Source organism: Microcaecilia unicolor, chromosome 1 (genome assembly GCF_901765095.1).
Source record: "Microcaecilia unicolor chromosome 1, aMicUni1.1, whole genome shotgun sequence".
Taxonomy (NCBI): domain Eukaryota; kingdom Metazoa; phylum Chordata; class Amphibia; order Gymnophiona; family Siphonopidae; genus Microcaecilia; species Microcaecilia unicolor.
Genome location: NC_044031.1, coordinates 679,213,023 through 679,238,868, shown reverse-complemented (window position 1 = coordinate 679,238,868; position 25,846 = coordinate 679,213,023). Strand labels below are relative to the sequence as shown.

The following is a 25,846-nucleotide window of genomic DNA, read 5'->3' as shown; positions in this document are numbered from 1 at the left end:
CTTTTAGTACCTGATTCATTGATTATATTTATGCTTATATTTGATCATTTTAGTATTGTTATGCTGTTAACAAAATAGTAAGTTTTATGTCAAGCTGTACCTGCAGTGCAGTGCCTTGGATGAATCAAATCCCATAGAAAAAGAAACCATCTATCTAAATAAAACAAGCTTTTTAAAATCGTCAACTCAAAAGCCAGAAAATGTGGGTATATTTACAAGCTCCAGAGGTAAACACATTTAATGAGGTTCATTTTCAAAGCACATAGACTTACAAAGTTAAAAGGTTACTATGCAACTTTGTAAGTCTATGTGCTTTGAAATTAAGCATACAAAAAGAACTGAAAAGCAACTACGTGGGGTAGCTGTTAATGTTTTTTCCCTCAGTTTTGAATGGGTGCATGCACCAGAGCTGCTGAAAGACTGGGCCGGGCCCGGGGCAGGGCCACTCCCGGGGGCCGCCCCCCCCCCCCCCAGGGTCATTGCTGCCGCCCCCCCCCCCCAGGCCGCCATGCTGCAGTCCCCACCCGACCTCCTCCGTCCCCCACCGGGCCGGGTCCCCTGCATTGAAATCATCACAGTGCCTCACCTGTCACCTCGCTCCGTGACTGAAAGCGCAGCAGCGGCCGATCGGATTTGCCTCCCTTCGGGCCTTCCCTCCCTGTGTCCCGCCCTCGAGGAAGTTACATCCTCACCCTTAAGAACAGACCCTTAGACAGCCTGAACCACCTTAACAGCATTAGTCCTGCCCAGCAGGAAGTGAGCTGGAGGAGGGGGTGGAGCCTAAAACTAGGGTTTATCTGAGGTTAAGGAGGCCCAGAGAGAGGAGTGGAATCCCCAGCATATGATGCTGAACCTGCAATTCCATAATCTCGACCTGGCTATGGTAAGCCAATTGTTATTGCCAGACTGAACCTTGTAAAGTTTGCTTTGGATCTAGCTGGAACCAGACCTGAACCTCGGCAGAGAACTGAGAACAATTTGGCTGCATTTGGAGCGTGGCAACCCCGGCAGTCACAGACTATGTTTGGCCTACCGCCAGAGGCTTGCTTACAACTTAATGTACTGGACTGCAGAAGTTTCCTATCCTATATCTCAGGCCCTGTGACAGGAACAGGCCCGAGGATTCCTTGGAATAAATACTTATATTTGGTTTCACCCTGTGTTCGGCTGTGTTATTTATCGGCCCACTCCCCAACCTTCGCTCGGGGTCTCACAATAGCATACAATTGAGAATAAGAACATAGCTAGAGGCACATCAGCCAAAAGAAACAAAACATATCTGAAGATCAAGTATCATTTTATTCTACTTCCAGATGGCACATTGAATTGTGGGGGTGCATATTCAATGCTATTTAACCGCTTCTGGATGGTTAAATTGCCTGTTTGGGGATAACCGGTCATTTTCAGTCCAGTCTGGACATTTTCACTGGAGCTCCAATATGCTGATAGAAAGGCCTTTGCAAGTTAAAAAGGAATTAGCAAATTCACTGCAGAAGCAGATCAAAGGTAATGACCTCATAATGGGGGATTAGCACGATTGTTTTTAAGGAAGATGTGTTTTTAATGGTCTTCTTTTAGTGAGCAAACCCAAGCCACATCCATTATAGTGTTATGTTACGCTAATAAGCACAATGCATTGGCAAATAAGTCAAACATTTGTTACTCGAACATTCTGCTTCCTGCAGGATTCAGCGTACTTATATGTCTGCTTCTTTATTCTCCTCACTCAAATTAGCATCCTCACAGTCACTGAAAAATCTGATTTCAACTTCAAATATTATGCAGGTGCCATGTAATTGCAAAACAGATATCCTCACATTTATAAGAGGTTAAGGATGGTTAGTAACTGTGTCTTTACACAAAGATGAAAATTCAAATATGTTTTCAGATATGTCTATAAAGTACAGCAAAGAGAGGGAGCAAAGTACAAACAAAAGTCTAAATAAAAGAAAAACAGTACCAGGAGCCTTCAAAATAGGGACACAGTTCCTTTAATAATACACTTTGGTAAAACAATCCTCAAAAAGACCCAACACGGGCCATGTTTCGGCGCTCAGCGCCTGCGTCAGGGGTCACAAAGAGGGGCATAATCGAACGGGACGTGCAAGTTTTCCTGAGGGCGTCATTGCAGGACGTTCCCGCAAAGGGGCGGGGAAACCTGTATTATCGAAACAAGATGGGTGTCCATCTTTCGTTTCGATAATATGGTCGGGGACGCCCAAATCTCAACATTTAGGTCGACCTTAGGGATGGTCGACCTAAATGTTGAGATGGTCGATCTTAGAGATGGTCGTCCCCGGTTTTCAGCCATAATGGAAACCGAGGACGCCCATCTCAAAAACGACCAAATCCAACTCATTTGGTCATTTGAGGAGCCAGCATTCGTAGTGCACTGGTCCCCCTCACATGCCAGGACCCCAACCGGGCACCCTAAGGGGCACTGCAGTGGACTAACTGATGCACTAACTGAATGGAAAAAGCCCTTCCTTTACCGATCCCTTAGTGATTCGGAAAGGAACGGGCATGCATGAAGGAAATTGCATGCAAATGAGCTGCTCACTGTTAGCTCATTTGCACACGATTTCCTTCCTAAGGAGGGGAAACCAATGCAAAGCAGTCAAGTGTTATGCGTGGCTGCTCTGCACATGCCATAGACGGCTTCATACACGCAGACAAGCTGCGTGTATAATAGCCGTCTACAGCCTTAAATAAATTGCCATCTACAACCTTTGAAAAATACAACCTTTTCTACAACCTTAGAAAAATACAAGTCCAGGTGAAAATGTCCAAGTGCTCTTCAGGGACGTCTTTTTTTTTTTTTTAGAGTATGGGTGAAGGATGTCCTTTTGCTATGCCTCCATCCAAAATGTGAGTTTTTGTGAGAAGGACGGTCATGCCTTTGCTATGCCTCTGACACCTTCTTTATTTATTTGGATTTTGGATCACAAGTAGCAGCAGCGGGATTTGAACGGGCCACCTCTGGATTGCAAGACCAGTGCTCTAACCACTAGGCCACTCCTCCACTCTTGCACTCCACTCCCTTGAAATTTGGCTGTCCCTGTAGGGGGGAACGACAATTCAGAATGTTCAAAATGTTTGAAAGAAGGACATCCACACAGTGGCGTTCCTAGCCTGGGTGGCACCCGGGGCGGATCGCCGATGCGCCCCCCCCTGGGTGCAGCGTGCCCCCCCACCTTCCGCTGGGGGGGGGGGTGCCGCAGTGCGCGCCTGTGGGCTCCGACTTTGCTAACTTCGCTCGTTCGCTGCAGCTCCCTCTGCCCCAGAACAGGAAGTAACCTTTTCCGGGGCAGAGGGAGCTGCAGCGAACGAGCGAAGTTAGCAAAGTCGGAGCCCACAGGCGCACGCTGCGGCACCCCCCCAGCGGCGTGCACCCGGGGCGGACCGCCCCCACCGCCCCCCCTTGGTACGCCACTGCGTCCACGCCTTCACTATGCCTCCGCTGACACACACATACCTCCCCCTCCACAGGGACCTGCATACTGCTGCGATGGACCTGAGTATGACACTTCAGGCTGGCAAAAGTAGTTTTTAAAGTAGTTTTTTTCAGGGTGGGAGGGGGTTAGTGACCACTGGGGGAGTAAGGGGAGGTCATCCCCGATTCCCTCTGGTTGTCATCTGGTCAGTTCGGGCACCTTTTTGAGGCTTGGTCGTAAGAAAAAATGGACCAAGTAAAGTCGCCCAAGTGCTCGTCAGGGACGTCCTTCTTTTTTCCATTATCGCTCGAGGACGCCCATCTGTTAGGCACGCCCTAGTCCCACCTTCGCTACGCCTCCGATACGCCCCATTGAACTTTGGTCGTCCCCGCAACGGGAAGCAGTTGGGGACGCCCAAAATCGGCTTTTGATTATGCCGATTTGGGCGACCCTGAGAGAAGGACACCCATCTCCCGATTTGTGTCGAAAGATGGGCGCCTTTCTCTTTCAAAAGTAAGCCTGAAAGAGTAGCAGCAACAACGTGCGGCAGTGTTGTTTGACTCAACAGGAATGTTGGAGGCAAAATGTTGCAATGGTGTGTATTCCCTCTTCGCACACAGTCAAATGAAAAAAACGCTCTCCTTCAGTTATGGAGTCCATAAAGTTAAACAGTTTAATTTTGTGACCCCTGACGCAGGCGCTGAGCACTGAAACACGGCCATGTCGGGTCTTTTTGAGGATTGTACCAAAGTGTATTATTAAAGGAACTGTGTCCCTATTTTGAAGGCTCCTGGTACTGTTTTTTTGTTATTCAGATATGTCTAAAACAGTTGTTCTCAACCCAGTACTCGGGACACACCTAGCCAGTCAGGTTTTCAGGATACCCACAAAGAATATGCATGAGATAGAGGTGGTGCATGCAAATTTATCTCATGCATATTCATTGTGGATATCTCAAAAACCAGGCTGGTATAGTGTGTCCTGAGGACTGGGTTCAGAACCTCTGATCTGAAACCACAATTCTAAGGTTTTGAATTCGAAGACGCCCAAGTTCATCTAAAATAGTTTTTTGATCCACCAAAAGGACCAGGAACTGGGATTTTCACTTTCGCCAAAAGAGCAATGAGATAAGTCAAGCAAGAATAATGGTTAAGGGGTCCTTTTACTAAACTGCAGTAAAAGGGGGCCTGTGTTAGCGTCAGTACATGTTTGTGATGTGCGCTGAAGCCCCCATTTACCGCAGTTGGTAAGAGGATTATTATTATTATTATTATTTATTGCATTTGTATCCCACATTTTCCCACCTTTTTGCGGGCTCAAAGTGGCTTACAATACATTATGAATGATGGAAATTACATTTTGTTACAATTCGATTATGGATTACATTGTGAAGAGTTATACGAGACAAAATCAAAGTATCGTTAAGGAATATATCAATGGAAAAGAACATTGAAACATTGGAAGGAAAACAACGAGAAACTAGAGGGTCTGAGGACAATATATAGCATATAATAACGAAAAACCTATGGTATACATTTTCTGTGATTAAAGGTATGAGTGTGGTGAGATTTCAGGATTGAGAATTCATAAGTGGATGTGTTGATGTATAACAGAGCAGTGAGTGTGGATTTTATATGTTTTGGTTCTTTCCGTAGATTTTATCAAAAAGATGTGTTTTCAGTAATTTGCGGAAGTTGGTTTGTTCGTAAATCGTTTTCAGGTTGCGCGGAAGTGTGTTCCAGAACTGCGTGCTCATGTAGGAAAAGGTTGACGCGTGTAGCGCCTTGTATTTCAGGCCCTTGCAGTTAGGGAAGTGGAGCTTGAGGAAGGTTCGTGATGATCTTTTAGCGTTTCTGGGTGGTAAGTCAATTAACTCAGACATGTAGGCTGGGGCTTCGCCATGAATGATTTTGTGGACTAATGTGCATACTTTAAAAGTAATGCGTTCCTTAACTGGGAGCCAGTGTAACTTCTCTCGTAAGGGTTTTGCACTTTCATATTTTGGTTTTCCGAAGATGAGTCTAGCTGCTGTATTCTGGGCTGTCTGAAGTTTCCTCAGGATTTGCTCTTTGCAGCCTGCGTACAGCGAGTTGCAGTAATCCAGATGACTGAGTACGAGGGATGTCTTTTTTTCTCAACAAGAAATGGCCTTGTGGTAACTGAACCACTTACTGTTTGGCCATTTTAGGGGGAGTATTTACTGCCACCCATTTAGGTGGCGGTAAGGGCACCCACGCTAACCTGGCAGTAACCGGACAGCAATTACTGTCGGGTACGCACCAAAACTTTAAAAACAGAAAATATTTTTGTAGCACTGGAAACGGCATGTGGTGGGGGTGGGAACTACCACCACCAGGCTCCTGAAGTAGCCCGGGTGGTAGTTCTGGACTGGCGCATTGCAAACCCATTGCCTCACACCAACCCTTTAGTAAAAAGGCCCTTATGTAACTAAGGTGCCCACATTTGAATGCCGAAATTTGCACAAAGACAAAAGATGCAAACGCAAGTTAATCAGCTAATGAGCCATTAATTGGCAATAAATTGATGTCAATAAATTATTGGAGTTCATTTGCAGCAATTAGATTTTGTGCATGCATCTTTCTGCGTACTATTCTATAACCCCATTTGCCTAAATCCTCTAGTGCGCAACTCAAAAGGTAGGGCAGTCCAAAACTTTGAGTGTGGAGTTATAGAATGCCGCCATTCCTGCGCCCAAATGCCAAAAGTTGGACGCCTGCATTTTCACCAGGCTTCAGCTGGTAGAAATACTAGCACCTAAATTTCCTTGTGGCAATGGGCTCGAAGCGCAATTCTATAAAGAGCGTGTAACTTGGAGTGCTCCTTATATCATAGTTGCTCCCTGCCAGTTTTTTCCAGCACCCAAATATGGGGAATCTGGTCCTAAATGTGCAACAGTAACATTAGGAATGCAGATTCATTAGTGTGTCTTAAAAATTTAATGCACATTAACATCAATTTAACCAACTGTGAAACTAACTGAAAAGATGTCTAAAACTCAGGAAAAAAGGCCAGACAAACTGTTCTCTCTGCACATCCCTTACACAGTAAAAAGCATCCAGCAAAGGGCAGATTTTAAATTATTTAGAGTGGGTAAAGTTTAACATTTTTAAAGGTTTTATAATAATGGAGATCTTTAAACTTCAGAGAGTGCTGACTGAGGACAGGTGGGCAAGGGGGCCAGATTATGTCCAAACAATGAGACTGAGCACTGAAATCTCACTGATGGCTGTGAACTGACATTGTACAACTTTTGAAAGTGGAGAAAAAAGACCTCAGATTATATGTCTCAATGCCAAACAGCCTTGAGGAATGAGAACTCCACCATCATAGGTCAAAAAACTCCACCTTTTGTTGAAATATCTATGATTAAATATTGATTATAATTTCAGGAATATCATCTTTAAATGTTCCAACATAACTTACACAACATGCTGTTAGCAAAGGCTTCCTTGTGACAACAGAGCAGGTCACTCATTGTCTCTAAAGTCTCTACAGATATTTATAAAGTACTTACCTTTAATACACCACCATCTCCTAATAGCTGAGATGCAGCAAATTTTGAAAACTTCTTCCTATTCCCATCACATAGGAGACTTTATAAATCCAGCTCTCAATAGGAACTCCCTGTTTTGCTCAATAGCTGCATCAGGGGAAAATATCTGCTGTTCTGCAAATGTGTCATTAAACAAAATGGCTGCAGAGGAAATCAGTATGCCAAACTTAAAACCATGAGGCCACCCAACTCCTCCTACTTCCTGGTGGTTCCCATACCATTGACCAATCAAAAAAACACTGCCCATTCAATCGTAGCATTGAGGCTAAAAGAGCGTTCTTTAATCCCCAACCTGCATTATAGGATTAAAAGACTATGCTTTGACATTTGATCTCAAATATACTGCTTCTTCAGACAGGTTGAGAAAGGCTATCAAGCCACGTCTGGATCTTTTGAAACTTCATCTTTGTTCTGAAAATTTGAAGATTATGTTTTCATTTGGACAGAATGGCAATTTAGGTGACTGGTTGAGCCATAATGAAGTTCTGAATTCCAGGTCATCTATTCCAATTGCACAGATAGGTCATAGTAAATGTAATCATTGTTCCTTGTGCTCAGTTATGTTGGAAACAGTTATTTATGAAGATATACAAATAAGTATGAAATGTGTTTCAAAGAGCTCTGCCACCTGTCAGACTGCATACTTTGTGAATTTAATACAGTGTCCTTGTGATCTCCTGTACATTGGTCAGACATCTATAGTCTAGACCATTACGGATTAGATTGAACACCGCCACTGTATAAAGTCTAAAAAAACTCTCGGAACCATTGGTACCTCACTGTGTGGAGAAATGCCACTCTTTTGAGTCTTAATGGTGTGTTGTGTTGAAACAGTTGCAATATTTTGTGCACAGGGGTGATATCAGATGGCATTTAAGGCAGTAGGAACAACATTAGATATTTTATTTTGACACTGTTGAGTCCCATTGCCTTAATGTCATGATTGAATGGGCTGCATTTTTTTTGATTGATGAATGGTATGCAAACCACCAGGAATTAGGAAGAGTTTGGTGATGTCGTGGTTTTAAGTTTGGTGTCTTGATTTCCCCTGCAGCTATTTTGTTTAATGCCACATTTGCAAGACGGTGAATTTTTTTCCCCCAATGAAGATATTGAGCGAAACAGAGAGTCCCTGTCACAAGTGGATATACGTGGAGGGGTATAATCCAAAGGGATGCCCAAGTTTTGTTGAGGACGTCCTCGGAAAACGTCCTGATGGAGGGGCGGGGAAACCCGTATTATCAAAACAAGATGGACGTCCATCTTTCGTTTTGATAATACGGTCGGGGATGCTCAAATCTTGAAATTTTGGTCATCCTTAGAGATGGTCGTCCCTAGACTTGGTCATTTCTGATTTTTGGCGATAATGGAAACCAAGGACGCCCATCTCAGAAATGACCAAATGCAAGGAAGCCAGCATGGTCATGGAAGGAGCCAGCATTCGTAGTGCACTGGTCCCCCTCACATGCCAGGACACCAACCGGGCACCCTAGGGGGCACTGCTGTGGACTTCATAAAATGCTCCCAGGAACATAGCTCCCTTACTTTGTGTGCTGAGCCCCCAAACCACCCCTAAAACCCACTACTCACAACTGTACACCACTACCATAGCCCTTATGGGTGAAGGGGCTACCTAGATGTGGGTACAGTGGGTTTGTGGTGGGTTTTGGAGGGCTCGCTGTTTCCTCCACAAATGTAACAGGTAGGGAGGGGGATGGGCCTGGGTCTGCCTGCCTGAAGTGCACTGCACCCACTAAAACTGCTCCAGGGACCTGCATACTGCTGTGATGGAGCTGACATCTGAGGCTGGCAAAAAATATTTTTAAAGATGTTTTTGGAGGGTGGGAGGGGGTTAGTGACCACTGGGGGAGTAATGGGAGGTCATCCCCGATTCTGTTCGGTGGTCATCCGGTCATTTCAGCCACCTTTTTGTGCCTTGTTCGTAAGAAAAACAGGACCAGGTAAAGTCGTCCAAGTGCTCGTCAGGGACGCCCTTTTTTTTCCATTATGGGTTGATGACGTCCATGTGTTAGGCAAAACCAAGTCCCACCTTCGCTACGCCTCCGATACGCCCCATTGAACTTTGGTTGTCCCTGCGACGGAAAGCAGTTGGGGACGTTCAATATCGGCTTTCGATTATACCGATTTGGGCGACCCTGTGAGAAGGACGCCCATCTTCCGATTTATGTCGAGAGATGGGCGTCCTTCTCTTTCGAAAATGAGCCTGAAAGTCTCCTATGTGATAGGAATGTGAAGAAATTATGAAAATTTGCTGCATCTCAGCTATTTGGAAATTTGGCATATTAAAGCTAAGTACTTTATAAATATTCATAGAGACTTTAGAGACATAGATTGAACTGTTCTGTTGGCACAAGGAAGCCTTTGCTGATAGTAACTTGTGCAAGTTATTTTGAACATTTTTTAATACTTTATTTATTGTACTGTCATTGAGAAACATTCACAAAAAAAACTCAACGCAACCAAGTACAAACTGACTACAAGTCGACTGAAACAAAGGAATCTTCAATATCTCAATAACAATATTTTGCAATATGAAAATACCCCTCCCCAACCCACCCCCTCATCCTCCTACCCCCTCCCCCCCAAGCAGGAAAGAAGGAACCCGGTCTGCAATTAATAGCACTACAGATCTAGGGCCTAAAAGGCTATAACCAATGTCCACCACCCCAAGAGCATCCGAATCCCAACACAAACCAGTAATTACGAATCCAGCTACAAGCTCTAGCAACATAGAAGTTCAGACAGATTCCCAGATTTATTGCAATTCCTGCGATATCCGTGACTGAGCACGCTTAACTCTGTAGCATTCCATAACTATCATAGCAAAGATAAAACTGTGACATTGTGTCAATATGGGTGGCTGCGGTAGGCTCCAATTTGTCAGAATGGTCTTGCAAGCCAGCATAGTTGGGTAGTAATGTAGTATGGAAGCACTCTTCTTGAAAGTTCGAAGCAGAACTGTAACATCAGCAAATAAATATAAGTTTAGAGTAAGTGATAAAGCTTGCACCACAGACCAAAAACACCATAAAAGGTGGCCCAGATTAGCCAACTCCGTTCCACACTTTAAGCAATGGCTATCAGTGGCAATACCCATATGAAACACTCATACATGTGATATATAGGCTCAAAACAAAAGTTTATAAACCTGTTTCTGCATATTAGCACTTCTAAACTTCACTGGGGGATTAGACAGAAGTTCCTGTAACACTTTCATATTAATCTCTACCCCTAAATCCCTGGATCAACCATCTGCCCATTTCCTAAACTTCAACAAGCGCCTTCTGCACAAAAATCTGTATAGAAAAAAGAAATATGAAGTCTCCGATCACTAAGAAAAAAAAAAATCTCTTCCACCTGCTCCATGGCTTATTTTGAACATTTAAAAATATATTCCTGAAATTATAATCAATATTTAATGGCAGATAATTCAACAAAAAGGTGGAATTTTTTGATCTATGATGGTGGATGTTTGGAGTTGAGACATATAATCTGAGGTATTTTTCTCCACTTTTAAAAGTTGTTCAATGTCAATTCACAGCTATCAGAGAGACTTCAGTGCTCCATAGGATGCAGTCTCATTGTTTAGACATAATTTGGTCCCCATCCACACCCATCCCCAGTCAGTTTGGTTCCATCCCCAGTCAATTCTTTTCCATCCCCACCCCATCCCTGGCATTAATGGATCTTTTGTCCCCCAAACCGCAGATTCTAGTGGATTCCTATGAATTTTCTCTGGTGTCCATCCCCGTATGCACCTCTAATCCAAATCATTGATTTGACAAATTGAATGGGCATTTGTGGTCTTGTGCTCAGTGACAGTGCTGCTTGCTGGAACATCCCATCTGCAAATGCTGGAATCTGAGCAGGAATGGGATACTGATCACCATTTCCCTAATACTGAGCCATCAGCATTACATAAGGCATAATGATGAGTAGTGATGTTCATTTGTTTGAAATGACATGAGAACTATCAACCAGAAGAACAAAAAGCACCAAGAGCCTCCAGAACTGGGATAGCAAAAAGTTCTTTAATAAAAGTCACTGTGTCCGAAGCGTTTACAATATTTTTAAACATTGTTGCTGAAACACAGCCCGTGTTGGGTCTTTTAATAAAAAAAATTTTGCTATCCCAGCTCCGGAGGCCCTCGGTGCTGTTTGTTCTTCTGCTTGGTGTTTTGTATTTCGAACTCCCTCTCTTTTTCCAAGCATGGGAACTATCAACAACATTTCCCATGTTGTTTCATGTCATTTTTAGCTCCTAACAGGAAAAAACATCTGACGTTTTTGTTCTGTGTTGTAAATAGCGTGCACTCTTTGCAGACAGCACACGCTGCTCATGAATAGTGCTCGCCATTTATGACGTTGCCCCTGAAACAAAATAAAAACATTTGGCTTACACACCCCTAATGACCAACTCTAGCCTCAGATCCAAGGACTCATCTTTTTCCTCCTATATAAAAGGCTCCTTTTACTAAGCTGCAGGAAAAAGTGACCTTAGTGTACCCTTACGAAGGTCTTTCCCACGTGCTAAGGCCATTTTTAGTGCATCCGGAATGTTGCCATTAATGCGCAGCCAATGACAAAAATTAGTACATGAGCACTTACCAACACCTATTCTGTAGGCGATAAAGGCTCACGAGCTACTCCTACGGTAACCAGTGAGCATACGGTAATGTAGTCGCACTGATTAGCACAAAAATACCCACTGTCCACCCCAAGACTTGCCCCATCTGTGAAGAAATTAAAATTATTTCTTAACAAGTGGTTAGCACGTGCACATTGCAAAATTACTGTAGGACGCCTCAGTGTGTCGCATGGTAAGCCCTTTTAAACTGCAGTAGTGCTTACCATAGCTTAGTAAAAACAGCCCAAATGCAGCTCAGTGGTCTGAAAAGAGCACTTTCTTAAACACCAACAACAACAAAGCTACTTAAGGTAGAAATAAAAATCAGCTTCATAACTGGAACAGAGACAGCAAAACTGATGGAACATTTCAATTGTTGCATTATTAAACACAGGATTCGTACTGCCAAGACTCGCCCAGGATTCCAACATCTGCAGTCACAGCGATACAACATTAGCACTGCTCGTATACAACAAGTAATAGGACTTTTACTGTCATGAATAAGAACAACTGCTTTATTCACAAGTGGCAAGATTGACAGAGGATTGTTGCATTCATTCTTAATGGATGGGAGCAAGGAACGCACTTCGCACTTTTCCCACTAGAACTACGAATTCTGGGAAAAGTGAGGATGGCTTTTGTTTTCTTGGCGTTCTTTATCGATGAACATTTGGAAGACTGCTGTTACTGCCTGCAGATAAACGAAAGGGTTTCTGGAACAGAATTAAGCAAAGAATCCCAGTTCGAAAAACAAAGCACATGTATTTATTTTGTGGCTAAAATACTACACATACAGAAAAAAAAATAATACTGTTTGAGTTATTCTGGTTGCTTTCTACTGTAAGCTTACTGAATGGCTCAATCTCAGCTATGTTATACTCCAGCAGCTGTTGTTTGCTTTTTCTTCAGGGGAGGGAGGAGTATATGCATTTTCAGCACATCTTCCTTTCTCCTCTTCTCTCCTCGCCTTACCCCATCACAAACCATAAAGGGAGTTAGTTGTTTCTGGGTCAGGGAGTGCAATATGTACTGTCCACGCTTGCTAGAATTTGTAGGCGGTTATGACTATTTGGGTGGTGAAAGGGAGTTATGCCTGAGGACACATCTTCATTATAGTACATATGCCCTGCAATAACAATAATAATTTCAAGAATTAATATGGAGCCTTTTATCTAAACAAGATCCCACCATGTTTTCTTGTCAAAGCACTTAAAAATAAACAGGAGAAGCTGTCACCTCTGGTGAGAATATAATGGCACTGCTGGAGAATTATGGAAGGAAAGACTGGAAAACGGAACAATGATAGCTACTTTCATATGATTGCAGTGTTTTATTTATAAATGTCTTTTATGATTATTTTGATATTTTATTGTATTTTGTTAATGTGGCCTGTCGTTGCAGATCTAACTGCTTGTACCCTGCCTTGGGCAGTAATTTCAGATGGAAAGGCAGCTTTATAAATCAATATATTGAATTAAATTAAATTGTAGGAGCACCTAGAGTGACATGCTCAACTCCACAGTATTGCCAGTGAAAACTCTTACTGCACAAAACTGGGATATTTTACAAATGTACATTTGTCAGTGCTTCTAAAGGGCTGTGTTGTGACCTGGAACTTGAATTATGGCATTCTTGCCAGTTTGTGTAACATTAGTTAGCCTGCAGGAATAAAGGGGGGGGGGGGGGGGTTGGGTCACAGAGAGGTCAATTTTCAAACAGCCCCTGAGCAGAGATTTTTCATCTGAGCTCAAAACTGGATTTAGGAAAAAGCAACACATTTTGATAGCAGCAAAGTATCATCACCCTGCTAGGCCTCAGTCCACGCAGCTCTGCTTGTTCTGAATAGCAGCACTGCCCTAAAGCAGCAGCTCTGGTAACCAATTCAGCACAGGACCTATGAGCCCTCATGCACTAACAGGCCCTGCAGCATCCTGACCCTCACACAGGTTTTCACGGTAATAGGAGGTGTGGAGGAGGGGTAAGAGTGCCACAAGGCCTGTCGGAGTGTGAGAGCTGGTAGGCCCCTTGCTGAATTTTAATACAGAATTACTGCTGCTGTGGTTCTAGGCTACTTCTGCTTCTTTCTGAGTATCTCATCTGGCAGGTGTTGATTCTTCTTCCTTTGGTGTTTGGTTGAGTGCTACTAGGGCTGCCCAAAGGGACAGTGGCTGAGGTTAAGGCAGAAGCCAGGAGCATGAAAGATCTGGATGGGGTTGGGGTAATATATGTATTGTGTACTGGAAACTCCTCTGACAATTTCTGTGGAAGAGGCAGATGCTGACCTCCCAACTCTGCCTGTAGGCACCAACAATTTAAGTCTGGAAACAGATGAATGTACCTGGTTGAATTTTCCGCTGAAAGTATTTAGACCATCTCCCTGTGGCAGGGGTTGCTAACTTTCAGTGCTAACCAACCTAGTATAATTTTTAAAAGAACAAAAACAGAAGCTATAATCCCATCTCCTCCTCCTCACTCCCAGCAGAACATAAATTTTAAACATTCCCTTCCCCTATTCGCAACAATCAAGTTCTATTACTTCCCTTCCAAGGCACCCACAATCCCCAGCACCCCTCATTTCTGAAACAATGGAAGTTTATAAATAAACACCTCATTTCCCTTTCATTTCCATGATCTAGCCACCCCCACTTTCTCGTGCCTGAGCCCCATTCACAACCTCCTTCCTGATATCCCAAACTCACCCCATTGAAACCCCGTCCCTCCCCCCAGCTGGAGGACTCCCTCTCCTTGCAGCTGGGCATTGATTGTTGCTCTGACAACAAAGCCCACATTGAGTCATCATGAGGGAAGTGTAAGCTCTTCTATTAGTTCAGCTGCAGGGAGTCATTTGGCATATTAGGAAGGAGGTGGGGGTGTGGGTAATAGGAGGGGCAAGGTAATGGAAATGGCAGAGGGGATTGCAGCTGCTGCAGGGGGAGGGGGTTGTGATGGGGCCATTTTTCTTTTAACTTTAAGGTTTTTTTGTTTTTATCAAAAATAATGCAACCAGAAACACAGCAGCTATTGACAATCTTTCAACATTCTCATCACACAATAAATACAACACGAGCAAAACATTTAATTGCAAGTATTCCTTTATAAAATCAACCTCCTCTTTTTTTAAACCCCCCATCAAAATCCCTCCCCTCTTCCCCTCTCCAATATTACTGCTGCAAATAGTTCAGAATAACTTTCCATCACTCTTCAAATTTTTCCAACTGGTCACGTTGCATTGCTGTCAGTTTTTCCATTAGCAATATGTTACCCAACTGCCGCTTCCAGTTAAATATAACAGTTGGGTTCCTATTTTTCCATTCTGATGTAATTCCACATCTAGCTGTGCTAGTTAGTGACCTCCGCTTAGGCCAGGGCCAGTTCAGAAACCCATCATTCAATAAACATAGACCCCTGATTCTATATAGATCGCCCACAGCTGGCCCACAATTTTGGGTGCAGATCACAGATTATTGCCTGTCAACTAATTGGCTACATAGGGGATAACAATCAATCATTGGCAGTCATTAGTAGTTACGTGTGGATCTGTCCTATGTTCCTATACTATAACATGTACACCTAACTTATCTCATACCCTACTGCAAAGGAGACATGGCCAGGAGAGGGGGCATGGGTGGGTCAGGGGTGTTCCCAGGATGTGGGCGCACAGTTAGAGAACACTTGCATTTTTGTGCCTAGAGAAAGTAGTTGGAATCAAGTGTTTGCACCCAAAATTGGGTGTGAAATTGCACACTAAGCTAATATTCTATAAATGCAGTTCTGCATGGAACTGCCTTTATAGAATTCGTGCTTAGTGCGTAATCATCCCAGATCCAAACTTTGGACAACATATAATTATTAGCGCCAGTTTTTTTTCAATGCTTAATCAGGACCAGGTACCTTTTCACTTTTAATTGCTGTCCAGCTAGGAAGAGAGGGGGTAACTGAGCCTTGATTAGCCATATATTTTTTTTTATTCTTTATTTATAAAGGTTTTAATACACTTCCAAAGCGAACTTTGTCAAAAAACATGCCATAATACATCAAAGAAACAATATTTTGGGGGGAAAATACCCCAACAACTATAATTTTTTTTTTTTTAAAGCAGCAGACCACAAGCTAGGGGAGACTGAAATGGATATACTTAATAGAGGCTAAGGATACTAAAAAAGAAACAATATCACAAAAAGGATGGATGTCAAGAATTACGATTACTTTCTACTTTTAATGTCCAAACATGTAAGAAAGCGTCTCTGTGGTCATTTGGGAAATCTTTCATCAATAAATGTTTGCAATTGAGATGGTTCAAAGAAATGATATGTCATATTCACTATCTGATTAGCCATATTATACCGGATTATATATAGCACGCCTAGCGTTCTGCATTGAAATCCAAGCCTATTCCATAACAATGTGCGGAACTTAATTGGCTTAACAAGCTAATCAACATTAATAACAGCACCTAACAAGCAATAATGAGCAGTAATTGGCAACAAATAGAATTTACGCGCACAACTCGCTAAGCATATTCTGCCATGAACTGCACCTAAATTCTAATATGTGCAGCTTAAAAGGGGCATGGCATGAGCATTTCATGGGCATTCCTAAATTTACCCACGTAGTTACAGAATATGGCCCAGTGCGTGTAAATCTACATGCTGGGATTTACGCCATGTTTTCATTGGTGTCAATGGAGGCACCTAGTTTTAGGTGCTGGGATATCAACTAAGGATATATATCAACTATATCCTTGCCTAAATCTAGGTGCTACTTATAGAATACGCCTAGCTTGAAATGTTTACCGCACGGATTTTTTAGGCATCTTATAAAGAATCTGGCCCCCCAAGTTTGGTGGCTATTACTGAACATCAGCACTAGCCACCTAATTTTCTGTTCCCCTTCCAACCTAGATCTGACCCCGGGGTTGCTCAAACCTTTAGCACTTAAATTTAGTTCCTTTTTGAAATATAAGGTGATAGATTTAATTGCTCAGTGGGGTCAATTTTCAAAGATTTTGATGTAGTCATTTAAGTTCTTAGGGGACCTTTTACCAAGCTGTGGGGAAAAGGGCCCTGCGCTAGCAGCGGGGCTGTTTTTCTTGCGTGCCAGGGCCCTTTTTACTGCAGTGGGTAAAAAGCCCCCAGACACACATAGCCATGTGGTAAGAGAACTCTTACCGCATGGCCATGTAGCGAGGAGCCCTTACCGACACCCAATGAGGTGGCAATAAGGGCTTCTGCAGTAACCCAGCAGTAACTGGGCAGTGCACAGGATGCCCAATTACGGTTGGGTTACCACCGTGCAAGTCATTGCCAGGGCTTTTCTTTTTCCCCCTGGAAATGGTGCACGCTTGGGGCGGAACTACCACCAGCAGCTGGGTTGGACCAGCAGTAGGCCCAATTTAGTATTCGGTAAGCCAGCGTTGGGCTTACTGGATGCTTTGTAAAAGATCCCCATAGTTAGCTAAAAGTGGCCTCAATGCATTCAGTAGGACTGGCTGATTTTCACAGTAGCAAAGGACAGTCAGAGAGTTCTTACTTTGACTTAGAATATCATAAATCAGGATTTAGCAATCAGCTATTCCAAGAAAATTAAGGAAGTCATATGTCCTATCTGCTCATATGAAAATGAGTGTATAGGAAACTAAAGATGGTTCACTTGAGATCGGGGCAAAGGGATGCAGGCAGGGGTGTGCTGGTAAATTTTTAACAATGGGTTCTCTCTCCGGGCATAGCCAGCCCTGCAATTTGGGGGGTCCAGGGGTGGACTGGTGGGGGCAATCTATGCCTCAATTCTCCTCCCTCTTGCAGGCATGCTAGGCATACCTTTGCTGGCAGGGAGCCCAAGCTCCAACAGCCTATAAATGGACTGCCACCACTCCCCACTGCTTGTTTCTGGCTCTGAGCAGCACACTAGGACTTGACTCGCATGCACGAGAAGTCCCAGCCTGCTGCTCAGAGCTGGAAACAAGGAGCAGGGAGTAGCAGTAATCTATTTACTTGGTTTGCAGGGCTCAGCATCTCTGCCAGCAAAGTAAAAGAGAATTCAGGAGCATTTTGGAAGCCAGTTGTTAAAGTAGCCATGGGGGGGCCTACTTTAACAACCGGCTCCCAAAATTCTTAAAAACTTAACAAACGGCTCTTGCGAGCCTGCAAGAGCCCCCTCCAGCACACCACTGGATGCAGGGGCTGTCCAGTGATGGATACTCTTTATTTTCAAAAGGGACCAGAGTGGGAGGTGAGTTTGGGGACATGCCCTTTTTAAAGAGATTGGGATGATGTGTCTTCAAAGGGATATTTTACAACGGATGGTTCTACTGCAGTTTGATATCTTGGCTGCATATGATACAGTTGACCATCTTATATTACGTGTTTAAGCTAAATGAAATAGATATTTCAGGTAGAGTTATTAAATGGTTTACAGATTTTCTAGTCAATTGAATCTACTGCGTGTTGAAGCATGGGAAATAATAATTCATTTGGCAACTACCATGCGGCATCCCTCAGGGGTTATCTCTATCACCAGTATTGCTTAACATCTTCATGAGTTTCCAAGGGTCAGCTCTGCTAGACCAGGGAGAATGGTTATATTCTTATGCAAATGATATTTTTGTGCTTGTTTCAGTTCTCAAAAATCCACTCTACCTTTGTTAAGACAACTAATTGTATAGAAAAGATAAAAAGTTGGATTACTTCTCACTTGCTGAGGCTAAATACAAACAAGACCAAAGTCCTCTGGTTTACTAATAATCCACCAAATTTATCAACAGATATTTCTTTGGACATGGTGAGATACCACCAGCTGAAAAAACCACAGGAGTCCTGAGGGTTATTTTAGATGCACAATGGAGCCTCATTTTAAACTTAAGGATTGTTTTACGAAGCCTTGGTAGTGATTCCTGTGCAGCAAATGTGACGAAGCTTAAAGGAATTAAATAGACTTTGTCACATTTGCCACATCAGGAATCACTACCAAGGCTGCATAAAAGGTACCCTAAGACAATTTAGGTTAGTTAGATCTTTTTTCCATGAATATCACTCTGCCCTACCGGTGCAACTGCTGATACTTCCCCAGATAGATTATTGTTCTTGACTTATTTTCTAATATTTCTGTCTGTCGTTCTCATTGTCTTCATGAATATCTATTATTTAGATATCCAAACGCATTCTTAATTCTCTTTTCATTTTTCAAGTTGTATCACAGAAGTCGATTTGATTAGAACTATTTTTAATTACTTATCTTGCCTTGAATTACTAAGGAAAAAGTGTGAGCTAATTACAAATAAATAAAGTAATGCTACATCCCTATGAGGACAGCTCAAGGAGGATATCAGGAAGTCTTTAATGTCAACAGCTAAAAGAAAATGACCCGACACGATCGTGTTTCTGCACCAAGGCCTGCATCAGAGGTCTAATGAATCTCTTATGTTGTTGCTGGTTGGTTAACCAAGAGTAATGCAGCTGTTTTGCTTCAGTGAATTATAGAATTTCTTCGCTGCAGTCTGCGGTGGCAGCAAAACAACTTGGTTTTGCTGCCACCACGGATTGCAGTGAAGAAATTCTATAATTCATGGAAGCCAAACAGCTACATTACTCTTGGTTAACCAACCAGCAACAACATAAGAGATTCATTAGACCCCTGATGCAGGCCTTGGTGCAGAAACACGGCTGTGCCGGGTTATTTTATTAGCTATTAACACTAAAGACTTCCTGATATCCTCCTTGAGCTGTCCTCACTTTTTTGTCCATTGCTTTTGTTGTACATGAGGGTTTTCCTCCTACTTTTGTTTTTCATTTGATACATCCCTATGTGCCTCACAAACTTCCACTTACAAGGTCTGCATTCTGTCTGTTTCAGCTTTCTGTATATACTGCTTTTCTTCCCAAAACTGGATGTAAAGTAGTTTGCAGTCAAATACATCATTATAGCATAATACATCAATAAACATAATAGCAATATAACAAATGTCTACCCAACCTACCTTAAAACATAAACAAGATAAATAAATCACAACTAAAAGCTTAAAATAGTCACCTCAACAACTAACACAGAGGCCCCAGTAACGACAGCCAAGCTGAAAACAGCCACCGAAACAGAAATATTAACATCCAGCATGCTCAGTCATTCTTAAAAGAAATCCCAAAAGGGCAACTCCCTTTGGTGTACACCCTTGAGCTTGCCTATGAGTTTAATGGCCACTTCTATGATAAATATTTATATATATGAGATGTGTCATGTGCTGCCTGAAAGCATGAGAAGCTAGCCTTGGTAGTCTTGATTTCTTGGATAAACCTGTACAAGTGATAGAGCAGGCATGGGCAATGAGCAAGCCAAGGCAGAAATACAAAAAATATTATCAGTGCATATATTTGATGGACACATTGCAATATTCATAATACAGCCTAAAAAATCCATTTACATATGTTTTGCATACTAATGAATGGCAGAATAATTAGTGCACTGTAAGGCCTATTTATTAAGCTATCATGTGTTAGGTTCAAAACCTCTGGGAACTGTTGGGAACATTCCCAGCACTTTCAGGCTGACTGCTGTTCAATTAGTACAGACCAAAGTTTACTACCATGGGTTAGCTGCATGACGATAATGAGACAAAATGCAGTTATCTACACCTTTGGAGATGCAACTAACTGCACTGCAGTATCTTCCATGTCAGCAATTAATGCAAGATAATGACCTATTTAATGCCTTCAATGTTAGTCACCACCCATTCCAAATCCCAGAATAGCAATTTCTGTGTTAGCTGGTTAACAAGGGAATTAACATGTGCTAACATTTAACACGCCGTATTAACTGTTAATGTAGCATCTTGCTAACTGTTAGCACATGTTAATTGCACTAAACAGTGATTGCAGCTTAGTAAATAGGCCCCTATATGATGGCTAGGAGGCACCCAAGCAATACACAGCCTGAATTTACCTGAACTTCGGACCAGTGGCGTAGCCACAGGTAGGCCTGGGTGGGCCAGGGCCCACCCATTTAGGGCTCAGGCCCACCCATCAGTAGCACATGTTTAGCAGTAGCTGGTGGGGATCCCAAGCTCCGCCAGCTGAAGACTTCCCCCTGATGGTAACAAAAACGCTACTCTCCATGATATTGGCATATGCACATGCTCAGTTTTCAGCGTAAGCCTGCTGCAGACTGCCAAGGTAGAAAGAAGTGTTTTCCAGCCAGCTGAGATATTTTTTCTGTGGTGGTGGGGTGGGGGGGGGGGGGGCAGGGAGAACACTTGGTACCCACCCACTTCTTGCCCAGGCCCACCCAAAATCTGTTGTCTGGCTACGCCCCTGCTTCAGACTTCATGATATAAATCTATGGGCAGAATGCAAGCTGAAAAATTGTAACAATCAAACACAAATTACTGTAAACATGTGTGGCCTCTTCACACCTGATCGGATGGACTGGATAGACAAATCTAACGCAAGGCTGAGCAACATTCTAATACCATCTCATTGTGATATCTTGCAACATAAACTAAAGACCAGTGTTTCTGCAAAATAGTCAAAAACAAAAATATGCCCCTCCAGCCTCTTTCTCCTACCCTCTGTTACTCTGAATTTTCCATAAATTTTCTCAAAAGATAAATCCACATCTGTTAAACCATGTACAAACTTCTTTCTGCCTTGGGTGTTTTGCACAAACCAAGCTCTCTACATACGATATTGTCTGCTGCTTTTCTATCTTTTGGCACATGCATAAAGGTTAAATTAGTTCACATTTCCAAGGTATGTGTGTGATCATCAGGTGACTTAGCTATAACTGAATCTTATTAGTTCACTTTTCGTGTGTGTGTGTGTGTGTGTGTGTTCACCATGTGACTCTTTTAGCTGTAACCATCGAACCGAATGGGAAAATGTCACTAAGGATAAATGTCTAATATACCCTATCCCCAGCCTGTATTATAGATATTATACTTGAATAGAAAATATTCATTGAAGTGCATGCATTGGGGCAGAAAGCCTGCAGACGAGGTTTTTCTCCTCTTTTGCAGCAGCAGAGCTCTAGCAAGAGTTTGACGGTAAGTTATTCATTGAATGAGGGACTATGTGGCAGGGGCAGAAATGGGAAGGGGGTTCATCAGAAGACACAGGAGAATGGGTGGTGATAGCAGATGGTGATGTTGATAAAGAATAGGAAATATGTATTCTGTTTATTTTTGATTTGTTAACATTTTTAGTTTTGTCTTTTGATGTGTATCACCTTGGCCGACAATATCTGTTGATTATGTCAGAAGCATCTAAGTGTCGAAATAAATCTCTCGTGCTTGATGTTTTGAAACCCTGAGAGTAAAGTGATAATTTTGTTTGGGCCATTTAAAATGAGTTAGGAATGCAGGATGGATGTGAAGACACAGCAGCAGTCTGTAATCTCCCGGCATCCTTTCCTTCCCCACGGCTTGCAGGGAGCGTTAACTGATGAATTCTGTCCTGGCAATGGAAGAAGGATAGGCCTGCTTATCACTGCCCTCCTAGCTACCAGCAGGAGGTGACAGACATCTGGGTTTCATTTCTGAAGTGCAAATTTCTCTCTTGCCCTCTGGGTTCCTCCTCCTCTCAGCAGCATCTCACAGAAAATATTTTTTTGTTCTGTGTAGTTAATATATTAGATATGCATAACCAATGCAGCACTGTGCTGTGAGTCACACACAGTTACCAGCTGGGAGCAACTGCCAGCCCAGGCAACACACTGGAGTCCATTCAGAACCAGAGTAACACCCTAGGGGGAACTCGGAACCAAACCAATGCATGAGAACTTCTCATTGAGAAGTCAACTCCGATCCAGACCAAGGCACTGGAGGCAACCAGGAACCAGAACAATTGCCACAGGGCAATTCAGAACCAGAATATACTCTAAAGGGACTCAGAACCAGAAACACATTCAGAGGCAACTTGGAACCAGAGCAATGTTTGAGAAAACCTTGGACTAGAATTACATCCTATGGATTATCCAAGATAATAGATAACCAAACAGCAGCAGTGATCCAAGGAAGGACAAACACAGCATGAGTTTATCCAAATGTCAACCTTAATGGAAACAGGGCCCCACCTGGCCAAGTTTTGGGAAAACCTTTGTCAGGGATCATGGGTTTGCACAATACATTCACAGATTCAAAGCATGTACAGCAATACCTGCATTTAAAAGAAAAATGAGATCCAATGTCAAAAGTACAAGAATGCAGCCAAAAGCCTGCATTAAAAAAAGCTCTGGTCCAATTCCAAAAGTCAGTAACCACCAATCTGGGATTGGACCAGAGATTTTTCTAAGCAGATGCTGTTGGCTGCATTCTTGTACTTTTGACATTGGACCACATTTTTCATTTAAATGCAGGTAGTGCAGTACATGCTTTGAATCTTTGAATGTATTGTGGAAACTCATGACCCCTCACAAAGGTTTTCCCGAAACTTGGTCAGGATGGGTCCTGTTTCCATTAAGGTTGACATTTGGATAAACTCATGCTGTGTTTATTCTTCCTTGGATCGTTGCTGCTGTTTGGTTGTCTGTCAACTTCTGCAGCAGACTGTCTCCTGTTTGTTTCTGCTTATCCAAGATAATGCCTGGGATTGTTCAGAAACAGAGCCATATACTGGGGCAATTCACAGCAAAGCAATACCTCAGTGTCAAACCCAACAGAAATCCACCCTGCATGCAGTACATATCTATTACAACAATGTGCTGAGTGCATAACCTAAGCAGCACATTGAAAGCAAGTATGCAGTGTCACCAAGGAACACGCAGAGTGGGGTTTCAGAGCAGTGGAAACTGCAATGATTTCTAACATTCTATAAAAATGTAGTCTTTTGTCTGGCTATGGAAGCAGTAGATAAGAAAGAGACATTCCATTCAGGTTAGGATATGAGTTCCCACATAGGTTCAGTCAGTCAAGGTCTTTTCCTAAAACTATAGTGGGCTGGTAACAACTTCTACCATACAGATCTGATTATGAACTCTAGGTCCACTTTGCATCTTTCCATGCTCACTTTTAGAACCGGGGTTTGTAAAATAAATATATGCACACCGATGTAACGTTCCCATCTGAAAAGTGAGGGAAAATCAGGCACTTACCCCAGGGAGAGTTTTCTGCTCATGGAGGGCACTTTGTGCTTTCAGTGCAGATTCCCGGGCACAGTATGTCAGAAAGGCGCAACCTGAGAAAAAGAGAGAAAGCAGCAGATGTAAGAGAAAAGAATTTTTGTAAGAAGAAAATTTTTGTAACAGCCAATGCCATTAACCCAGATACAAGATAACAAGAGAGGTCTATTGCAACTATTACAGGATCCTGTCAGCTGTGTCATTCCAGCATGGCCCACAGTGACATGCACATCATTTAATATTAGAAATAAATAACACACGTAGAGGGGCATAATCAAACGCGAACGCCCATCTCCATGGGCGTCTATGTCCGAGAACGGGTACGTGAAGGGGCAGGACAGACCGTATTTTGGAAAAAAATGGGCGCCCATCTTTTTTTTTTGATAATACGGTTTGTGCCAGGCAAATGCATCGGATTTGTGCGGATTTGAGCTGGGCGGTTTCGTTTTTCAGCGATAATGGAAACCGAAGGCGCCCAGCTCAAAAACAAACAAATCCAAGGCATTGGGTCATGGGAGGGGCCAGGATTCATAGTGCACTGGTCTCCCTCACATGCCAGGACACCAACCAAGCACCCTAGGGGGCACTTGTAACAATTAAAAAAAAAAAGTAAAACACCTCCCAAGTCCATAGCTTCCTTCCGTTGGGTGCTGAGCCCCTCAAGTCTCCCCCAAAACCCACTGCCCACAACTCTACACCATTACCATAGCACTTATGGCTGAAGGGGGGCAGCTAGATGTGGGTACAGTGGGTTTTGGGGGCGGTTTGGAGCGCTCCCATTTACCACCACAAGTGTAACAGGTAGGGGGGATGGGCCTGGGTCCACCTGGCTGACATCCACTGCACCCACTAACAACTGCTCCAGGGACCTGCATACTGCTGTGATGGAGCTGGGTATGTCATTTGAGGCTGGCATACAGGCTGGAAAAAAAAGTTGTTAAAGTTGTTTTTTTTGAGGGTGGGAGAGGGTTAGTGAACACTGGGGGAGTCAGGGGTGGTCATCCCCGATTCCCTCCGGTGGTCATCTGGTCATTTAGGGCACTTTTTTGGGACTTGTTCATGAAAAAAAAGGGTCCAAAAAAGTGACCCAAATTCACGCTAAAAACGCCTTTCTTTTTTCGATTATCGGCCGAGGGCGCCCATCTCTCCTCAGCCGATAAACACGCCCCAGTCCCGCCTTCTCCCCTAAATCCTTTTCCTTGGTGGTGATTCCTAATGGGGAACCTGTAGCTATAATTTGGGTTTTTCTTCCCAACGTACATCACTCTACACTTGTCCACTTTAATTTTCATCTGTCATTTGGATGCCCAGTCTTCCAGCCCCCCAAAGTCCTCCTGCAATTTCACGAAGTCCAATGGAATTTCACCACTTTGAATAGTTCTGTGTCATCCACAAATTTGAATAACTCACTCATTATTCCCATTTCCAGATCATTTATAAATATGTTTTAAAACACCAGCACTAGAACAGATGCTTGTGGCACTCCTCTATTCACCTTCTTTCATTCAGAGACCTGTCCATTTAACCCTACTCTCTGTTTTCTATATTTTAACCAGTTTCCAATCCACAACAACACATTCCACTCCCATCCCACGGCTTTTTAATTTTCTCAGGAGTCTCTCACGATTTTGTCAAAGCTTTCTGAAAATCTAGATTCACTACATCAACCTGCTCCCTTTTATCCATGTTTATCTATGTTTATTCACACCTTCAAAAAATGTAGCAAATCTGTCTCCTAAAACACAACAGCAAAAGTAGGGGATAACTCAATTACTTCCAACTGGAACAAAAATACCAAGATGACAGCTTTTTGGTTTCACTCTGTTTATATGTTGTACGTGCTCCAGTTCTTTTCTGAATGCCACATTTAGTAGGAACAGCTCATACCTTCCTTAATAAGTACCACAGATATAGTCTGCACATTTTACAGTGTGTTGTGATCCCTGAGGTAGGTGGACACATCTGCCGAAATACGGTCCCGTGTCGGTTCCTCATTCTGCTGCTTTGCATAATAAAGACTGTCTTGGTATTTTTGCTCTGGTTGGAAGTCATTGAGTAAATCCCTATTTTTGTTGTTGTGTTCTATATGTG

The 25,846-nt window shown here is 42.9% G+C and overlaps 1 protein-coding gene across 12 annotated transcripts in view; it reads right to left on the bottom strand.

The window, feature by feature from the left end:
- Positions 1 to 25,846, bottom strand: part of CELF6 (CUGBP Elav-like family member 6) — a 660,136-nt gene that overhangs the window by 607,489 nt on the left and 26,801 nt on the right. For all 12 annotated transcript variants that reach the window (XM_030187745.1, XM_030187705.1, XM_030187697.1 and 9 more), the window contains exon 2: positions 23,729 to 23,811. In XM_030187745.1, the coding sequence (XP_030043605.1) occupies positions 23,729 to 23,811 (83 nt within the window). The remainder of the gene's footprint in view (positions 1 to 23,728; positions 23,812 to 25,846) is intronic.